The sequence below is a fragment of the Glycine max genome, chromosome 6, assembly GCF_000004515.6.
Source record: "Glycine max cultivar Williams 82 chromosome 6, Glycine_max_v4.0, whole genome shotgun sequence".
Taxonomy (NCBI): domain Eukaryota; kingdom Viridiplantae; phylum Streptophyta; class Magnoliopsida; order Fabales; family Fabaceae; genus Glycine; species Glycine max.
Window position 1 is genome coordinate 20,580,466 of NC_038242.2, and position 17,774 is coordinate 20,598,239.

Here is a 17,774-nt window from a genome sequence, read left to right on the forward strand (position 1 = left end):
TTATGTACATCTCCATTTTGTCTTTCCAATAAGGATAGTCTCTCTTGTGAAGTCTGTCGACCATGTGAGGGATGTTCCCTCAATAATAAATTGACTATTGTTGTTGTTATCTACCACTATGATCTTTTCTTCTAGACATTATTAGGTGCCAAACCTTTAGAAGCTAAGCTCTGATACCAAATTGTAAAGACAAATATCACAAGAATGGGGGTTGAATTATGATTTTATAATTTTTAAATCATTTTCTTCCAAAAATGATGTTATCGTCTTATGACAGTTTTAATAAAAACATATAACATATTTTTACAAATAGATTCATACGACACAAATTTTGTAAAAAACACAAAGTATTAAAAAAATTCAAATTCAAAACTTTGGTCAATTTAAAGCAGAAGAGAAGCAAAAACATATGACATAGAGGTTTATACTAGTTTGTCTCAACCACTAAGATTACGTCTAGGTCTTGACAGACCACTAAGTTTCACTATCTTTACAAAGATACAAGTATTCTGTCATGCTACTTATGATTCTATAAATTAAGCTTTACCCAAGCTTGACACAACACATTATTCTTTATCTTATCAAGACATTGCTGACTCTATACAAGTCAAATAGATTTGTTGTTTGTTTGCACAATGACTAACTCTATAAGCGTCTTAAAGACAAATATACAATCTTTGCACTTAGTCTATTCTCTCAAAGAGTTCAAGTTGTTTTGAGGGCTTCTCTAAACTTTACAAGAATTTACAGATAGCTTTTATTAGAAAGAATTTGAAAATGAACACTTAGGTTTGTAACCCATTTCTTCATAGACTTTGGTATATATAGGCTTTTATCTTTAAGTGCCTGTTGTCTCACAACAGATGGATTCACTTAAGCATGTGTTTGATGCTTATGGTTGTTTGAGCATTTAATGTTTGCATTAAATGAATGTCCTTCTTCGTGTAGTGAAATCACTTTGATCAGCTTTCTATAGAACAGTTCAGCAGAAAACCACTTCCTTTTGGTCAAAGCAGGTCTACACAATAAAACATGTCTATTGATGAATAATAGAGAATATTCGTAGTTAGCAATTTTTTGAATGTTTCAATGTTAGTTCCTAGAGTTGTGCATGCTGTCATTTACGTGCCATATTTGTAGGGGTAGTTTCTCATACGGTTACGTCTTGCACTTTCTATATATATTGTATTGTAAACTCACACTAAGATACATGAGAGTTTCATTTCTTTATGGTATCCAGAGCCACAATTTTTTTTTTTCACGTTCATCTTCATCCATGGCCAACTCAAGCTCTTCTCTCTTGACACTTGCTAATAACAACACCTCCAACCTAAGCCTTCAACATCCACCCATTACCATAAAATTAGACAGAGACAACTATTCACGGTGGAGATCCACAATAATTTCTGCTCTTGAGACCTTTGAACTTGAGTCTTTCATCCTTTCTCTTGCACCTCCGAGTGAGACACGCATCACTACAACCTTCGATGGTGTTTCAATACCGGAACCCAACCCAGATTTCTTCTGTGGAAAAAGAAAGATCGCCTTGTTCTTCTTTGGATCAAGTTCACACTGTCTGAGAGGGCTCTCTCCATCATGGTCCGTGCATCATCTTCTCACATGGAATGGACTGCCATTGATAAAACCTTTCAAGCCCAAACCAGAGCTCATCGTATGGCTCTAAAAGCTCAACTCCAAACCCTTAACAAAGGTTCTCTTTCGATGATTGAGTATATTAAGCATAAACTCTCCATTGCAGATTCCCTTGCTGAAAATCTTCACCCCATATCAGATGAGGATCTTGTTGGTTATCTCTTGAGTGGCCTAGACTCTTCTTATGGTCATTTTTCCATTGCCTTTATGATGAAGGATGCTTATGCCTCAGTTGATGATCTTGCTGGCCTGCTTCTTCAAGAAGAGGCCCGCTTGGAACAAGACCATGCACGTCACGCTACACCCGTAACCCTACCCTCTCAAGTCCCTCCTCTTTTACCTACTCCCACTGCATACACTGCCACACATTGTTCGACCAGACCTGCACCAAACAACACTCAGTCCAACAACTCTGGTTCATTTCAAAACCATTCCTATGACAATCGCCACAGGCGTCCTACATGCCAAATATGTAACAAACCAGGACATGAAGCCATTGATTGCTAGCAGCGTAATAACCATACAGATTACCCCTCTAGGCATCCCAATCCATGAATTTCATCACATCAAGCACATGTTGCCGAATCTGGAACCTCCTAATCCGTCATGGACCCCTCCTGGTACTTTGACTCAGGTGCAGCCGATCATGTAACTCCTGATCTGCATAAGCTTTCCATCGCAAATGAATATAGTGGTGATGACAAGCTCAAGGTTGGAAACAATACACATTTATCTATCACCCATGTTGGCTCATCTTCTTTACCTCCTCTCAAATTACCTTTTGTATTTGTGGTCCCTCACTTAACAAAAAATCTTCTAAGCATCTCACAACTTACACGTGATAATAATGTTGTCCTTGAATTTTGGTCCACTCATTGTAATGTCAAGAATTTTCAGGGAAAAACTCTGCTCCAAGGAGACATTAACAATGGTCTATATCGACTACCTTTCCACAATAAAGCTTCAGTTTCAACCCTTGCTTTCACTGTTGTGCGTACCACACTCCATGGTTGGCATCAACGTTTGGCTCATCCACATGAGACTCTCTTAAGGCGCCTCATTTCTTTTTTTCAACTACCAATCTCAAGTAATAAATTTCCAGATGTGTGTGAACCTTGCGAACAAGGGAAAAGTCACCATTCTCATCTCCCAACATCTCATGTTGCATCTGCCAAACCATTCGAACTCTTGTATTTTGATGTTTGGGGGCCATCCCCACATTTATCAATCAATGGAAATCGTTAATTCATTCTTTTTATTGATGATTGCACAAAATTTATATGGATTTATTTTCTCTCTAACAAATCACAAGTCTATAATACATTTGTGCAATTTCAAAAAATGGTTAAGACTCAATTCAATTGCCACATTAAGTCTCTACAATCTAACTGGGGAGGTGAATATCACAATGTTTCATAATTCCTGCAAAAACATGGCATTAATCACCGCATTTCATGCCCATATACCCAGGAACAAAATGGTGTCGCTGAGCACCATAATCGTATTATTGTTGAGAAAGGTCTTACCCTCTTATCCCAATCATCTCTTCCTTTCACTTTCTGGGAACATGTTTTTAAAACCCAACCTACCTCCATAACCGTACCATCACACCATTACTTACTTTCCAATCCCCCTATCAAAAGCTATATCACCAACCTCCTGATTATAGCTTTCTCAAAACCTTTGGTTGCTTGTGTTACCCATTCCTTCGTCCTTATCACCAATACAAAATGGATTTCCGCTCCTTACCATGTGTGCTTTTAGGGTACAACACTTCACATAAGGGGTATTTATGTTTTCACAGACCCACTTTAAGAATATACATCTACCGTCACGTTATTTTCAATGAAACCGTCTTTCCCTATGCCACCCAACCGCCACCTGTACACTCTACTACACCACCAATTCACCTTGCCACGACCCTACATCTCCTTGAACAAGTCACAGTAGTTCCCACTATAACTACTCCACCGACCCCACCACTTTCACCCTCTCCCTCTACTGTACCTAACACACAAACACCTATCACTCCTTCATACCAACAACCCACAACTAACTCACGTGCAAAACACACTCAACCTTCACAATCTCACTTTCGGCCTGCTGAAAACACAACCAATCCTATGGTCACATGAGCTCGTACAAACTCCCTCAAGCCAAAAACATTTTCGGCTACCATTATTTCTTCTCCCACTGTTGAACCCCGCATGTATCAACAAGCCATGCAACATTCCTACTGACAACATGCAATGTCCAATGAATTTTGTGCCCTACTCAATAACAAAACGTGGTCTCTTGTCCCACGTCCTCCCCATGTGAACCTTGTGGGTTACAAGTGGATTTTTCGTATTAAACAAAGATCAGATGGTTTTATTGAGCGTCATAAGGCACGCTTGGTTGCTCAGGGTTATAGTCAGGAACATGGTATTGACTATTTTGACACGTTCAGCCCCGTTATTAAGCCAACTACAATCTAGTTGGTCATTTCACTTGCCCTTTCCAATGGTTGGTGTATGAGACAACTTGACATCAACAACACATTCCTCAATGGCGACTTGACTGAAACTGTGTACATGCAACAACCACCAGGTTTTGAAGATCCTACCAAACCATCTCATGTATGTCGCTTACACAAGGCCATTTATGGGCTTAAGCAATCCCCACGTGCATGGTTCAATAAACTCAAGCACTTCCTTGTCACCCACGGCTTTACTGCATGCAAATTTGATACTTCCCTCTTTGTTCACTCTTCTAGAGGTTGTCTTCTCTACATCCTAGTGTACGTGGATGACTTGATCACCATTGGTACCCATGCAGCAAAAATTCAGCAATTTATCACTCAACTCCATGTAGCCTTTGCACTAAAGGACCTTGGTAACCTGCACTACTTTTTGGCTATCCAAATTTGAAGGACTAAGGATGGTGCAACTGTATCAAAAGAGAAATATATTCATGATATCCTTTGCCGCAGTAATATGACCGAGGCTGCTCCAATTTATACACCTTCTGTTCCAGGTTCTCATCTTACATGTCAAGGAACCCCATGTCATGATCCAACCCTTTTTCAACAAATAGTTGGTTCTATCCAATATGTCACCATCACTCGCCCAGATATTGCCTACGTTGTAAATCGGGTTTGCCAGTTCATGCATTCTCCCACTGAACTCCATTGGCAAGCAACCAAGCGTATCCTACGGTATTTAAAGGGTACATCCAACCACTGTCTTCATTACCAACCCACAAATGCTTCTTCACTTTTAGCATACTCTAATGCAGGATGGCTCTTCGACATTGAAGATAGCAGGTCACAATATGGCTACGCCATATTTCATGGATCAAACCTTATTAGCTGGACTTCAAAGAAGCAGCATGTAGTTGCACGGTCTAGCACCGAAGCTGAATATCAATCAATGGCTTATACTTTCGCTGAGCTTCTATGGATAAATCAATTCCTGCAAGAACTTCATGCAACACTGCCCCATCCTCCACGAATGTTATGTGACAATGTTGGAGCCATCTTCATGACAAAGAACCCAGTCATTCATACAAGGTCAAAGCATATTGCCTTGGACTTTCATTTCATTCGAGACCTTGTTGACTCTAAGCCACTGCACGTTTCATATGTCTCCTAGGTGGACCAAATGGCCGATATCTTCACCAAGCCTTTATCAAAGGAAAGGATGAATCTCTTACGTTCCAAGCTTCAAGTTCGTCCCGACCTTTTGCTTGTGGGGGGCTAATAGAGAATATTCATAGTTAGCAGTTTTTTGAATGTTTCAATGTTAGTTCCTAGAGTTATGCATGCTGTCATTTACGTGCCATATTTTTAGGGGTAGTTTCTCATACGGTTACGTCTTGCACTGTCTATATATATTATATTGTAAACTCACACTGAGATACATGAGAGTTTCATTTCTTTAATGAAGATTCACAACTTTCAAATCTTGAACTTTATTTATTCTTTATATAATTCTACAGATCCTAGGAGAATGTTTTTGCAAAAGGGATTTCAGACACAGTCTTAAATGTCATCTCTTAAATGTTGTATTAAATCATGACTTTAGCTAACTATCATTTGATACTTCAAACACATACTTGCAAAGTATATTCTAATGTCGCATTAACATTTGTATTTATTTGCATCTAATCAAAATAATTAGGAGTTTCAATTTGTCTTAAGATATAAATGCCTTTTGACAACTTAGAATTTGAGATCATTCCTAAATTTATTTCTAGCGTTATTATGGCATATGTAAGTTCTATTGTGTTTTTGTGCGATTTTTAGTGGCTCTTTTAGGACTTTGCCCCTCATTCACAAAACAGAAGAAGACAAGATTCTGATTTTGTTATGTGGAACCAATCTTCTCCTCGCTTACAAACTATCCTTCTTCAGGATAGTTTAGGATGATCTTGTTGGTTTTCTTTATTTTCAATGAATAAAAAAATCAATGTAAACGTATCACAACCATGCAGTTAAAAGGATCCAAAACCCATCCATAATCTCCAATAGAAATGAATATTTTGTAAATCTTATTTTTTTTTTATAAATGAATGTTTTATAAATTTTATTTAATATAAACTTTTTTTTAGTTGAAAAGTAAAGGAAACTAAAACTTCAAAATGTCAATTTCATAATTTAGGCTTCACAAGACAATCATATTCTAAATTGAATAAGATGACAGTGAACGATAAAATACTTAATACAACTTTATACTCACGCCAAATAATTCACACATTTGGTGTTTATTTTTTAAATTATACACCATGAGATCCGGACTAACGCGGCAAATCAGGCATGCTAAATACAGTTTTGGCTACCAGGAATGAAATAAGACAACTTCTCCAGGAATGAAAAAAAAAATAAAAAATCTTACCATGCATTATTTAAATGTGTATGGCAACGATTATTGCATTGGTAAACTAATTCAATTGGATAAGTGATGCCTTACAAAGAAAGCCATTGTAGCACGCATTCAGTAGTACAACAAAGCATTAGATTTTACTTCCCCCAGAAACACCAAATTAAACTTCTGGTAGAAAAAATATATATTGTAATCGAGTTTCCCACCGTTGAGGCCGCCGGAAATATAACTGAATAGTAGCATTATTGTGAGGAGACATCAGTCATATAACTGCTGCCATTTGTTGAATATAAGTATATGCCATCAAAAATTATATTTTGTGAACCTGAAATAGAAGATTGATGAACCAAATTAAAGGGATTAGGATACACATTATTTTGCAGAAGCATGATTGCAGTATGAGTCCTCACCTTACTGTTCTTTTCATCAACCTTCCTCCCAGTCCACTTCTTCATCGTCATCAGCTGGAGTATCATCAGCTTCAACATTCAAATCGACCTTGTAATTTTCATTTCCAATACCTGTATGAAAGCACCCAGATAAACAAATGTGTAAAACAAAACCAGCATATTGTATACTAAGATAAAAGTGCAGGGGAGTAAAAATTCAGAAAAAAAAAGAAATTTGGACGGGGACAGTCAATGTTAGAGCTTCTGGTGACAGTGATTCTGGAATATGTGATAGGGGAAACAATAAACAAGCTGCTATAGATAGCCCCATCATCGACATTTTAACATTTGGCTCTAGAATATATGATTTCTTGGCATGGAGACGAGGAAAGAGAAGAAATTATAATATAATTCAGAGTAAATTACATTACTTTGCTTGAGGTTATAATTACACAGATGATGAAAAAACCATTTTAATATTGAGGAATTATACTAACATCTATTTTCAATTTTCATCATACAATTATCTCTCCAAACTAATTTTATAATCTTTTTAATCAAATGCACTTTTTTGTCCTAATAATTTATTAGTTTAATCAAGCATCTTACCGCATAATTTAACATTTTGTACTGCAATATGCATAACTAAAATCTTATTTAAGGGTAATTAACATTAAAGGTGAAGAACACTCTCCTGTTTGCTTTCATTATTTTATATTTAGATGGACTAAAAACATATTTATGTTTAAAAATCAATTTCACACGTAAAACATGGGAAATTCTTTAGATTCTCACCATACAAATTATTATTTTTCAACATGTATACTTTGATCCATGTCAACCTATAATTACAGTTGTTGTCAACTCTACTGCAATCATCATCCGTAGCTACCACTACAACTGTCTTGCCACCTCTAATCAACCATCAACAAGGATTGTATTACATCATGCCTATTTGTTAGATATTAAGTTTTCCTCCTCTTGCCTTTCTTTACCATAGCCATCATTGCCATTACACCATGCCAATGTTGCAACTGGCAATGTCACTTTGATAACTTTTCAACCCCAAAACTAATAATCAAAACTAAACATAATAGTAACCCTAACCCCAATAGGAACATTTAATTTTCACATTTACGAGTTCAGAAAATTGATACTCTTTGACACATCCAATTTTCCATATAATAATTCATGAATGCAAGCCTTAAAATTGGTCCTCAATTGGATTAGCAAAGTCTCTTTTGTCCAAAAACAGAAAAGATTCTTCTAAATTTTGCCACTCCCATCCTTATTAGTGCGTCTGGTTGAGAGGATGGAAACAGAGAAGATGGAAATAGAAGAGAGATATTTGAATTAAAGTAGAGTGTAGAAGGTGTGAGACCCACGTAGGACCCACCCTATTTCTTCTCAATTTCTCTCCTTCCCCCCTCTACCAAAGACAACCTAAAAGTGTCTTAACAATTTAGACAGCCCGATAAAACAAAGTCACAGAAAATTACAGCAATGCATCCCCTTACATGATTTATTAGTGTTTAGAATTCCCACCAAATTTTTGTAAGCTGGACCACACTGGCTGGGTTAAAATGGTTTAGAAAACCAGCTACTATTATACAAGTCCATCTAACACCAGCCAGATGAATGTGATCCAAAGTTCAAACCATGAAAAGATTGGTAACCAATTGATTCAAAGAAAGCCAATTAACTAGCTATTAGTTCTTTGGTTGACCCTGAGAACATGGATTAGAACATTGACAAAGTAACCAACCATGGCCTGTTCTTTAATAAGGATTTAAAACTAATATATAAAGTTTATAAAAAGAGGTACAATAAAATAACATTCCAAATACAGAGAACTGTCCTCCAAATTTTGAAGTTGAAATGCTGGATAACACTATTATTCTGTCATTGTGGTTGTCATTTGTAGTGTCTAATAATCTTAAATTGACACATAGGAATAGGATAAAGGCTTAAAATCTAAACATGAATATAAGGTGATAAGATCCGTATTAAGCGCAAAAGGATAGGGTTTTTTTTTGGTACATTTGGGAAAATATAAAGTATAGTTTCAATCAATAGAATCAAATTTTCAATCAACTATATAATAAAACAGTCAAGAAATTACACAATGTAAAAATATTCTTTTTGTTTTTACCAAGCATACATTTGTAAAATGCACATATAAACTTTATCGATCCAAGGTGTGCTCTAATAACATTGGAAAGACACAAATTACCTGCAACTGGAGCCTCCTCCCATTCAGTACCATCATCATCTTCCTCAAGTTTTGATTTCATGCCAACTTGACGATTAGAAGCACTGCTAGAAGGATCATTTGCAGTGAGTGTATTTGGCAATTCTTGTTTACTAGCAGCTTCCAATTCATGTTGTTGTTTAAGCAAAGCAGCATAATAAGCTTTAATATACTCATCCTATAAAAATACACAAAAAACCCAGATCCTTAGTGGATAAAAGTTTCAGAACCTTCAGATAGAAAGAGCAAGGAACTGAAGTGAAAAAGACAGAAGATAAAAGAAAAAGAAAATTGCTCATCATATAGTATATGCCTGTATATTTTTCTTATCATCATGGTCAACTGTTGATTTCTTGTCGTCCAAGTACTGTGCTGATGAGGAAGTTGAAGTCCCATCCATCTTTATTTCCTCCTTCGCCTCTCCACGTTGTTCCTTTGTAAGAACCATCCCTGATTTAATCATCCATGGTGGCAAAACCTTTAGAGATGCACTTCCAGTTTCAGACTTAACATCCTTTATGTCTTCAGTCCCATTGAAGTCCACCACAACCTGTTAAAATTCAGCAGTGGATTACAAGGCATTTTAGGTTAATGATGCTCAGTGCCTAAATTTAAAATTCATATAAAAGATCCATTATAAAATACTTCAGAGCAACCAGGCATCACCCTTCATATTTATTCATGTATCACTTATTTTTGAGACAGCAACATAAGTGTCAAATTAAACTGCTGATAAGGATATAATCCCTCCGTCCCATAATAATTGTCGTGTAAGAAGAAAAAATAAGTCCCAAAATTATTGTCATTTTAGTTTTTCGATGTAATATTTTCACTTATATTCCTTATAATATTAATGATGAGCACCAAAAACTATAAATGAATTAAAAATGATAAGGTTAATTTTGTAAAATTGTCACTCTCTTTCATCCATTTATTAGTGTTTCTTGGTCTGTGTAAACAAACCTAGGACAACAAATATTCTTTGATAAAGTGAGAGAAAGTAAGAGAGAAAATTTAGAGAAAGAACTGATAGTATTCCAATCTGAAAAGTAATAGTTACAAAAGAGGTATATATAGACCTCTGAACCTCTGAACTAACTATAACAGAAACTAACACCAGTGAGGTGTTGTTGGCAGAAGCTAACAGCCCTTACAAACATATTACCAGCTTTCTAACACTAGAGAGGTGCTGTTAGCAAAAGCTAACAGCCCTTACAAACATATTACAAAACTGTTTTCACAGTTATACAAAAACATACTCTAATAAATATTATGGGACAGAAGGAGTACTTCATTAGAGTAATGCTACATATACAAAATCTAATGGACAGATCTGTTTATACACTATTAGATTTACCTATGAATTCAGATCACATTTTTTCTACACATCCACACACAATATAAACCTGCCTATGTTGTGCTTTGCTACTAATCTGTACATAGTCGGTTCCAAAGCTCAGATTTAAAACTAAAGAGGGTTGTGTTAAGCAATTGGCAGCTAATTTTTATGTAAAACTTTGCTGAATTTCTATGGCATGGATCAATGAGGTGATAGTGTTGGTGCTAAGGTAATTTATTCAACTATGGACTCACAGGTTGAACCAGTGACCATAACTTTGCTGAATTTCTATTACATGGATCAATGAGGTGATAGTGTTGGTGCTAAGTTAATTTATTCAATAAGGACTACAGGTTGAACAAGTGACCATTGAACCAGTACCTCAACTGAGTCGATCACCGATTCAAGTTTAATAGCATTGCATGGAGGGTATACAAATGCTGATTATGCAACATTAATTATTGAATGTGGATCAACTTCTAGGTATTGTATTCTTTTGGTGGAAATTTAGTAACATGGAGGAGTAAGAAACAAATTGTGGTTGTTGACCCAAGCTCAGTCAGAATTTTGAGCTATGGAACAAGAGTTTTGGGAACTGCTTTTTGTTGAAATTTATTAGACAGTCTTAGGATAAAGTAAGAAGGCCTATGGAGCTGTACTATAATAATAAATTACAATTAGCATTGCTCATAATCTAGTTAAAGAGAAGGAATAAAAGACAATGAGATTGTTCGTCACTTCACCAAGGAGAATTTGGATAGTGAATTGGTTACTACTTCATATAAAGACTTTAGATAGCAGATGTGCTGATTAAGAGGCTACCAACAGAGAGACTGCAAGACATCAATAACATAGACATCTATTCACTATCTTGGAGGGAAGTGATGTATATAAAACGAATAATTATGCAATTATTGTAGTATTAGTAGGACACATTTGTAGGATGGATATATTTCCTATTAGTTTCCTTAGATGTATGCACAGCCATAACTTAGGCAAGTTAGCATTGATATAGGTCTGTATAATGTACATACTTACACCATACTGTTTATCAGATATAATTTTCAGAAATTTTATTCTTTCAATTACATATGAAAAAATTATGAGAGAAAAAGAAGGGAAAGCATAATTATGTGGAGGATAAGATATCCTCTAGAAAGCAAGATAAAACAAAAATAATAAGAAAGAAGAATAATAAGAATAATTAGCAAGGCTCTAACTGCATAGTTTATTTACATGCAATAAATGATAATCCATAAAACAGGAAACTCTTACCTTAGTATCTCCACTATAAGGCATTGGTGCTCCATTATATCCAAGCTGAGACATTTTAGAATCACCAGACATATCTCCGTTGGCTGCACGCCCCATAGCACTAGCTCGAGCTTCCCACGCTAGAAGACTGCCAAATTCTGGAACAGGCAAATCTTTCACCCGGCTGAGTTGGTCCATCAAAGGCTTCAGCTGTGCCTACAACCAGTTTAAACATACTATCAGATGACAGTTTAAGAACCTGAAATAAGGATTCAGGTGTTGTACCTATGACCATTAGCATGCCATTACACATCCTATTTTCCACTGTCGTTTATATTTCAATTATACTATGCCCAGAAACATATGTCAGTGGGTGAATCATGCACATCTTATTTTAGCATCGAAAGAATGGTAGGGACCTAGGTATTACAGGGTGACTAAGTTCCACATCGAGTGGGGATGCTTGAGGGAGTATTTAAGTCCTTGGTTCTCCCCCCTAAGCAGCTAGGGCTGACCGCAATTAAGGTGGCTTTCCAACACTCCCCCCCCTCGTGCTCAAGGCTACTCGCCTGGATCATGATAAACACAAGTGGCCTACCAATGGATTAGGATAGGCTCTGATACCAATTGATAAGCACTTAAGCACTAGGAGAACCCGCCCTTAAAAGCTAGTTGTTAAGGGGGGAGAGGAGAACCAAGCACTTAAATACTCCATCGAGCATCCCAACTCGATGTGGGACTTAGGCACCCCATAATACCTAGGTCCCTATCATACAAATTGATAAGCACTTGAGGAATCCACCCTTAAAAGCTAGATTTTAAGGGGGGAGAACCAAACACTTATATACTCCATCAAGCATCCCAACTCGACAAGAGACTTAGGCATCCCATAATACCTAGGTCCCAAACATAGCACTGCCCTTGAGGTCGACGTTTCGGCGGCTCACACTCTACGACACTTCATTCAATGGTACTTTACTCAATTTCCTTATTGGTCAGAACCCTCCATCGGTCAAAATCTTCCTCAGGTTGCCCTTTCCATAACACCGAAAACCAGCTTGGAAATTAATTGATAAGCACTTGGGAAACCCACCCTTAAAAGCTAGCTGTTAAGGGGGAAGAACCAAGTACTTAAATACTCCATCGAGCATCCCATAATACCTAGGTCCCTATCAAAGAAACCGAGAGATAAAGCATGCAAATGATCCCTGCAATCACCACCTTCAACTTCAAGGGAAAAAATGGTTTGGCATACTTAAAAGAAAAAGAAAAAAAAAAGGTTTGGTATATCCTTCCATTCTATACCTATAAAAGGATTTTGTTTTGACATTATTGATCAGTTAAACATACATATATGTCATTGTCAATATGCTGTTTATGTGAGTGGTATGTGATACATCAAAATATGTATTAAATAGTCTAAGAAGACATATGAACAACATATTCATCAAATATTAGCAATTGATATGATTGGGATATCAAACTAATTGCTGCTCCTAAATCTCTGCTCACAATAAACTAAAAAAAGTCTTGATGGTTTCCTTAAACTTAGATCAGCATAGGATTAGGAAACAGGACAAAAGCTGAACAGCCAATAGATTTTTCAACAAGATTATGTTAACCTCTCAGCATTTTTTATTCATAAATGTGTGTCCTTACCCTATAAGCCCAAATGAGTAATGACACAAATTTCTCAGTTCTAGCAAATGGCAGTGATAACCATGACTAAGAATAACAAATCTTAAACAAAAGGATCCATAATATGAAGCCCAAAAAAGAAACAAATAGCATAGTAAAATCATAAAAGACCTCCATCTTCTGAAGCATGTCTTTTAACTTTTCATGGCGCCGTCTTCTTGCATTTTCATCTCCATCACCCCCTTCTTGAGCAACAAATTTGTCATTTTCTACCTCAAGTTTTCCATTACAACTTTCACAATGGAAGTCATCATCTTCAAAAGATACTAATCGCAATGCATCCAGAGCATTATATCTAAAAGAATTCAAATCCCTAAGTATTAAGGAAGCATATAACAAATATTGATATTGAAATAAATTTGTATTTATAATGGATTACTGAAACCTTTTTCCACATTTTGTACAGATATATTCCTCAATTGTGTTCTTGTTGTCCAATTCATCTTTCAGCAGCTTTTTCATGCGATGTATTCTGTACCTAACCACATCATATATCTGCAACAAACTTCAACATAAGAATTTCTACATATGGAGGAGCCATAGTGTAGTTGATAACTGACTCAAAAGCCATGACAAGAAAGCACACAATAAAATTGATTTCCCCTTCTCTCGGAAACAAAACCACAAGCAGCATGGAAGAGTAACATTCATAGAAATATATAGTGGGAAGAAATGGACCTGTGCATAATCTAGACAACAGTAAGAGTGCGTGTGCAACTTGACCTTTTCTTCTCCCTCTTTTCCAGTCAGCTGAACATCAACTGTAGCAGCTGTAGCAGCACTATACATTTTTGCTCCTTTTGCTGTCTGGTAAAATCAGATAACAGAGAACATAAGAAAATAAGAGCATGACTATTTACATCATTGATAGCTAACATTCTAAAACTTCAAACCTAACAAGGAAAAATAATAAAACTGAACAAACATTAACAGAAGAAAATTCTAACAGAGACAACCAAATGAAAACTTGTGCGAGGGAAACCTCTGAATAGTTTAAAATAGCCTAGCTGAAATATCAACAAAAACTGACAAAGATGCCCAAAGATTTTAATATAAGCACAGCAACTATCCTGGTTAGAACAACTGATAAGAACCTTGGGAGAACTACACGGCAAAAGCTAGTTGTTGTAGATCGAGAGACCAAGGCCCTATAAACCTGATAAGCACCCAAGCACTTAGGAAACCCTCCCTTAAAATCTAACTATCAATGGGTAAGAACCAAGCCACTTAAGTACTCCACCAAGCATCCCATACTACTTTGATTCAATGTGGGACTTAAGCACCCAATAATGCCAAGTCCCTATCAAAACCCCAAACTAGAATCTCATACTTCCAATGTGGGACTCAAGTTAAACCCATTGCAATAGGATCCTAACAAAACACTACCAAGTGATCTAAACAAAAGGTTCAAATAAGTGACTGGAGAATCATAATTCTAGGATAAGAATCATTAAACAAATAATCAAAATTTCAGAGGCAGAATAAAGGACTGATGAAGGCTTCAAGTCATGGGATTTGGAGTATCAAGTCATGGGACAGGAACAAAGGGCATGAGGAAATGAATAGACAATATCCACAATCCATATGTTATGGACTTTGACACTAAAATAAGTTTTATTGGCAGTTCAGGGAACATAAAATCTTATTATATCGAAATTTAAAATCTGCCTATGAGCACAAATTGCATGGATGTGAAGATACAACAGATTAGAAATTACTGGACAACACTACTATGCTACAACAACAAACAACAGCAAAAAACTTATCCCACTAGGCACCAGGTGAGATCGGTTACATGAATCGTACAATGCCATTGTGCTCAGTTAAAGACCAAATTCTCAAGGATTTTATTACTACAACAAACATTGATATTTAATATTTGTAACAACACTTCAGTGAGATTGTTACATCCTTTGTGAATTCTAATGAGCAGATATTTTCAACAAATCACTCAGAGGCCCAGGGATAGCTTATATATACAACAAGCTTGGTGAATACAATATATGTACCGGCTTGAGGAGTGTTGAAATATCCTCTGTTTCCTTATTTTACCCAAGTAAATATTATTTGTTTCCTTGGATATATGACAGCTGTGTACCTAGTAATTACAGGCTTTAATTACTAGGTTCAATCCCATTTTATTTGTATAGTTCAGAAACACCCATTTGCATATGCATATAAACCAGTGAAATTCATAAAAATAGCACCAATGTAATGCACAGACAGAACCACCCAATAGTTACCTCTCTCCTATATTCTCGAGTAATGATCTTCTCCTCTTCAAAAAACCGGAGAGTTCGGCGAAGCTGTTTTGTGTGTAATTTGAGATCTTTTGCCAAGTCTTCTTCTCGGACCCATTGTCGCCTGAACAGAATTCACAAAATACCAACAATAATAAACCCAAACAATCAAAGCAATGAACCCAAAATTCTTTCAGAAGTCACGAAAATCCAACTGTGCACGAGATTCCAGATTCTCCAAAAAGCTCAAATCTCAAATCCACACTTCAATTATACTCAACAAACAGCCCCAGCTTCACTGCACACTGATCTACCCCTATCAAACTAAGAGGCAATGCACATAGCCACATACAATAACCCTTTCATGCCCCGACGTTTATGCATAACTATTCCCTCAATTTTTCACTTAAAAACTCGAATCATTTCCATTCATTAATCATTCCTTTGCTATAAGTTATTCTGCAATCAAAATCAAGAATAATTGAAGTGAGAGCAAACCTTGTGAGAGCGTCGAGAATCACCACAGCGATTCCTCTGTTATCACTCCTTCCCGATTTGGGTTGATTCTCTCCTTTACTCGTTAGATCATCGTAGAAAGCCCTCGCCGCTAGTTTAACCAGCCTACACCAAAATAAATCAATAAATAAAAATCCAATTTTCCGTGTTTTATTTTTATTGTTAGTGTCTATTGTTATTATTGATTATTTGATGAAGAAATCGCAGAGTTTTTGAAAATCTGGGATTGAATTGGAAGAGAAAGCCGTACTTGTTGTAGTGATCGACCATCGAAGCAATCTAAGAGTAGTTTTTGAAGTGGCTTCGATAGTTCGTTTAGGGGCTTAAATCGGAATAGAAGGATAAGTCATGTGTAAAAGTGATTATTCGATTCGATGATGTTCAACCGAGGTAGCTCTCAACTCGCTTCCATTGTCTGTTCTTTTCTCCCAACCCAAGTGGTGATCTACCAGAAACCGGAAGACAAGAAACCTGCTTGATGGGAGGGAGGGCTTTTCACATAGCACAATAAAATAATGGATAAATAGTGAAATTCATTTCCGCTAAGATGATGGGTGAGAAATTAATTAGCTTAATTAAATGTGTTATTTTAAAATTATTATCTCACATTCGTTTTTTATTTCAATCAAATATTTAAAAAAAATCAATTTCACTTTATCATTGTTGTGGTCATTCAAAGTTATCATGTCATCACGATGTCTTCTTATAGACATAGAGATCTCATTGTTACCTCGTCACTTTCAATGACAACGTGATAATAATGATGTGTCGTATTAATTATCAAATAAGTATTTGATAAAAAATAAATTTTTAGCTAGTTAATAATCTGGAAATGACTTATTATTTCATGTATGCAAAACTTATTTAAGGTAATCTGAATATATTTTTTTAGTTAACAAATGAAAAGTAAGAGTTTTATTAAAATAAAAAATTTAATTTCAAATAAAAGGATAAATGATAAATTTTATTATTTTATTAAAAATAAAAATAATAATCATACATTTAAGTTATGTTTAAAAATAAAGCTTATAAATCAATAAGAAAAAATCATTTTTAAACACTTTTATTTGATCAAATATTTATAAATTTGTCAAAAAATTAAAAATTAATTAAAATAACTTGATGAACATATATATAATTTAATTTTATATAAACTTAAAAAATTTTATCCTATTTATTTTTTTTAAGATAATTCCTTATTCAAAATAAGAAATACATTAAATTAATAAGATATTTTTTATTGGTAAGAATAAAAAAAATACTATTTGAAATTTACAATAACACACCTATTAATTTAGCATGTTTAATCAACTGAATTAAATTAATAAGATAATATTAAAAGTAAAATTAAAGAATTAAAATACGTACATGTAATATATTGACAAAGCTAAAAGAGAACTCGACAAGATCAAATGGTGAAATATATAATTTGGGTTGAAGAAAGAGTGAGGAAAGATATAACATGTTATATGTGTACATTGATCATAGACCGTAAAACATAAATTATATATGGTTGAAATAAGTTTTTCATATCATATATTAAATAAGTTTTTCATACTTAAAAAATAGGTC

General features: G+C 35.4%; 2 protein-coding genes across 2 annotated transcripts; one reads left to right on the forward strand and one right to left on the reverse strand.

Moving 5' to 3' along the window:
- Positions 1 to 1,596: 1,596 nt before the first annotated feature.
- On the forward strand, positions 1,597 to 2,160 carry LOC113001862 (uncharacterized). Its single transcript, XM_026128730.1, has one exon. The coding sequence runs from the start codon at positions 1,597 to 1,599 to the stop codon at positions 2,158 to 2,160; it is 564 nt and encodes a 187-aa protein (XP_025984515.1).
- A 4,400-nt stretch (positions 2,161 to 6,560) lies between these two features.
- On the reverse strand, positions 6,561 to 16,732 carry LOC100779773 (general transcription factor IIE subunit 1). The gene is made up of 11 exons (XM_003527086.5): positions 16,453 to 16,732; positions 16,185 to 16,307; positions 15,690 to 15,810; positions 14,125 to 14,253; positions 13,832 to 13,941; positions 13,558 to 13,741; positions 11,770 to 11,964; positions 9,469 to 9,705; positions 9,138 to 9,333; positions 6,926 to 7,036; positions 6,561 to 6,840 (listed from the first exon to the last, which is right to left on the reverse strand). The coding sequence occupies exons 1-10, from the start codon at positions 16,470 to 16,472 to the stop codon at positions 6,942 to 6,944; spliced, it is 1,410 nt and encodes a 469-aa protein (XP_003527134.1). The 5' UTR covers positions 16,473 to 16,732; the 3' UTR covers positions 6,561 to 6,840; positions 6,926 to 6,941.
- Between the last annotated feature and the right edge of the window lie 1,042 nt (positions 16,733 to 17,774).

What these genes read in the sequence shown, in the direction of transcription:
- LOC113001862 (XM_026128730.1), top strand. Translation starts at nt 1,597, where the DNA reads ATGGTCCGTGCATCATCTTCTCACATGGAATGGACTGCCATTGATAAA.
- LOC100779773 (XM_003527086.5), bottom strand. Translation starts at nt 16,472, where the DNA reads ATGGTCGATCACTACAACAA. An exon ending in ATGATAAGAAAAATATACAG is followed by an intron (nt 9,334 to 9,468) that starts GCATATACTATA and finishes GTATTTTTATAG; the next exon opens with GATGAGTATATTAAAGCTTA. An exon ending in GGAGGAGGCTCCAGTTGCAG is followed by an intron (nt 7,037 to 9,137) that starts GTAATTTGTGTC and finishes GCTTTCATACAG; the next exon opens with GTATTGGAAATGAAAATTAC.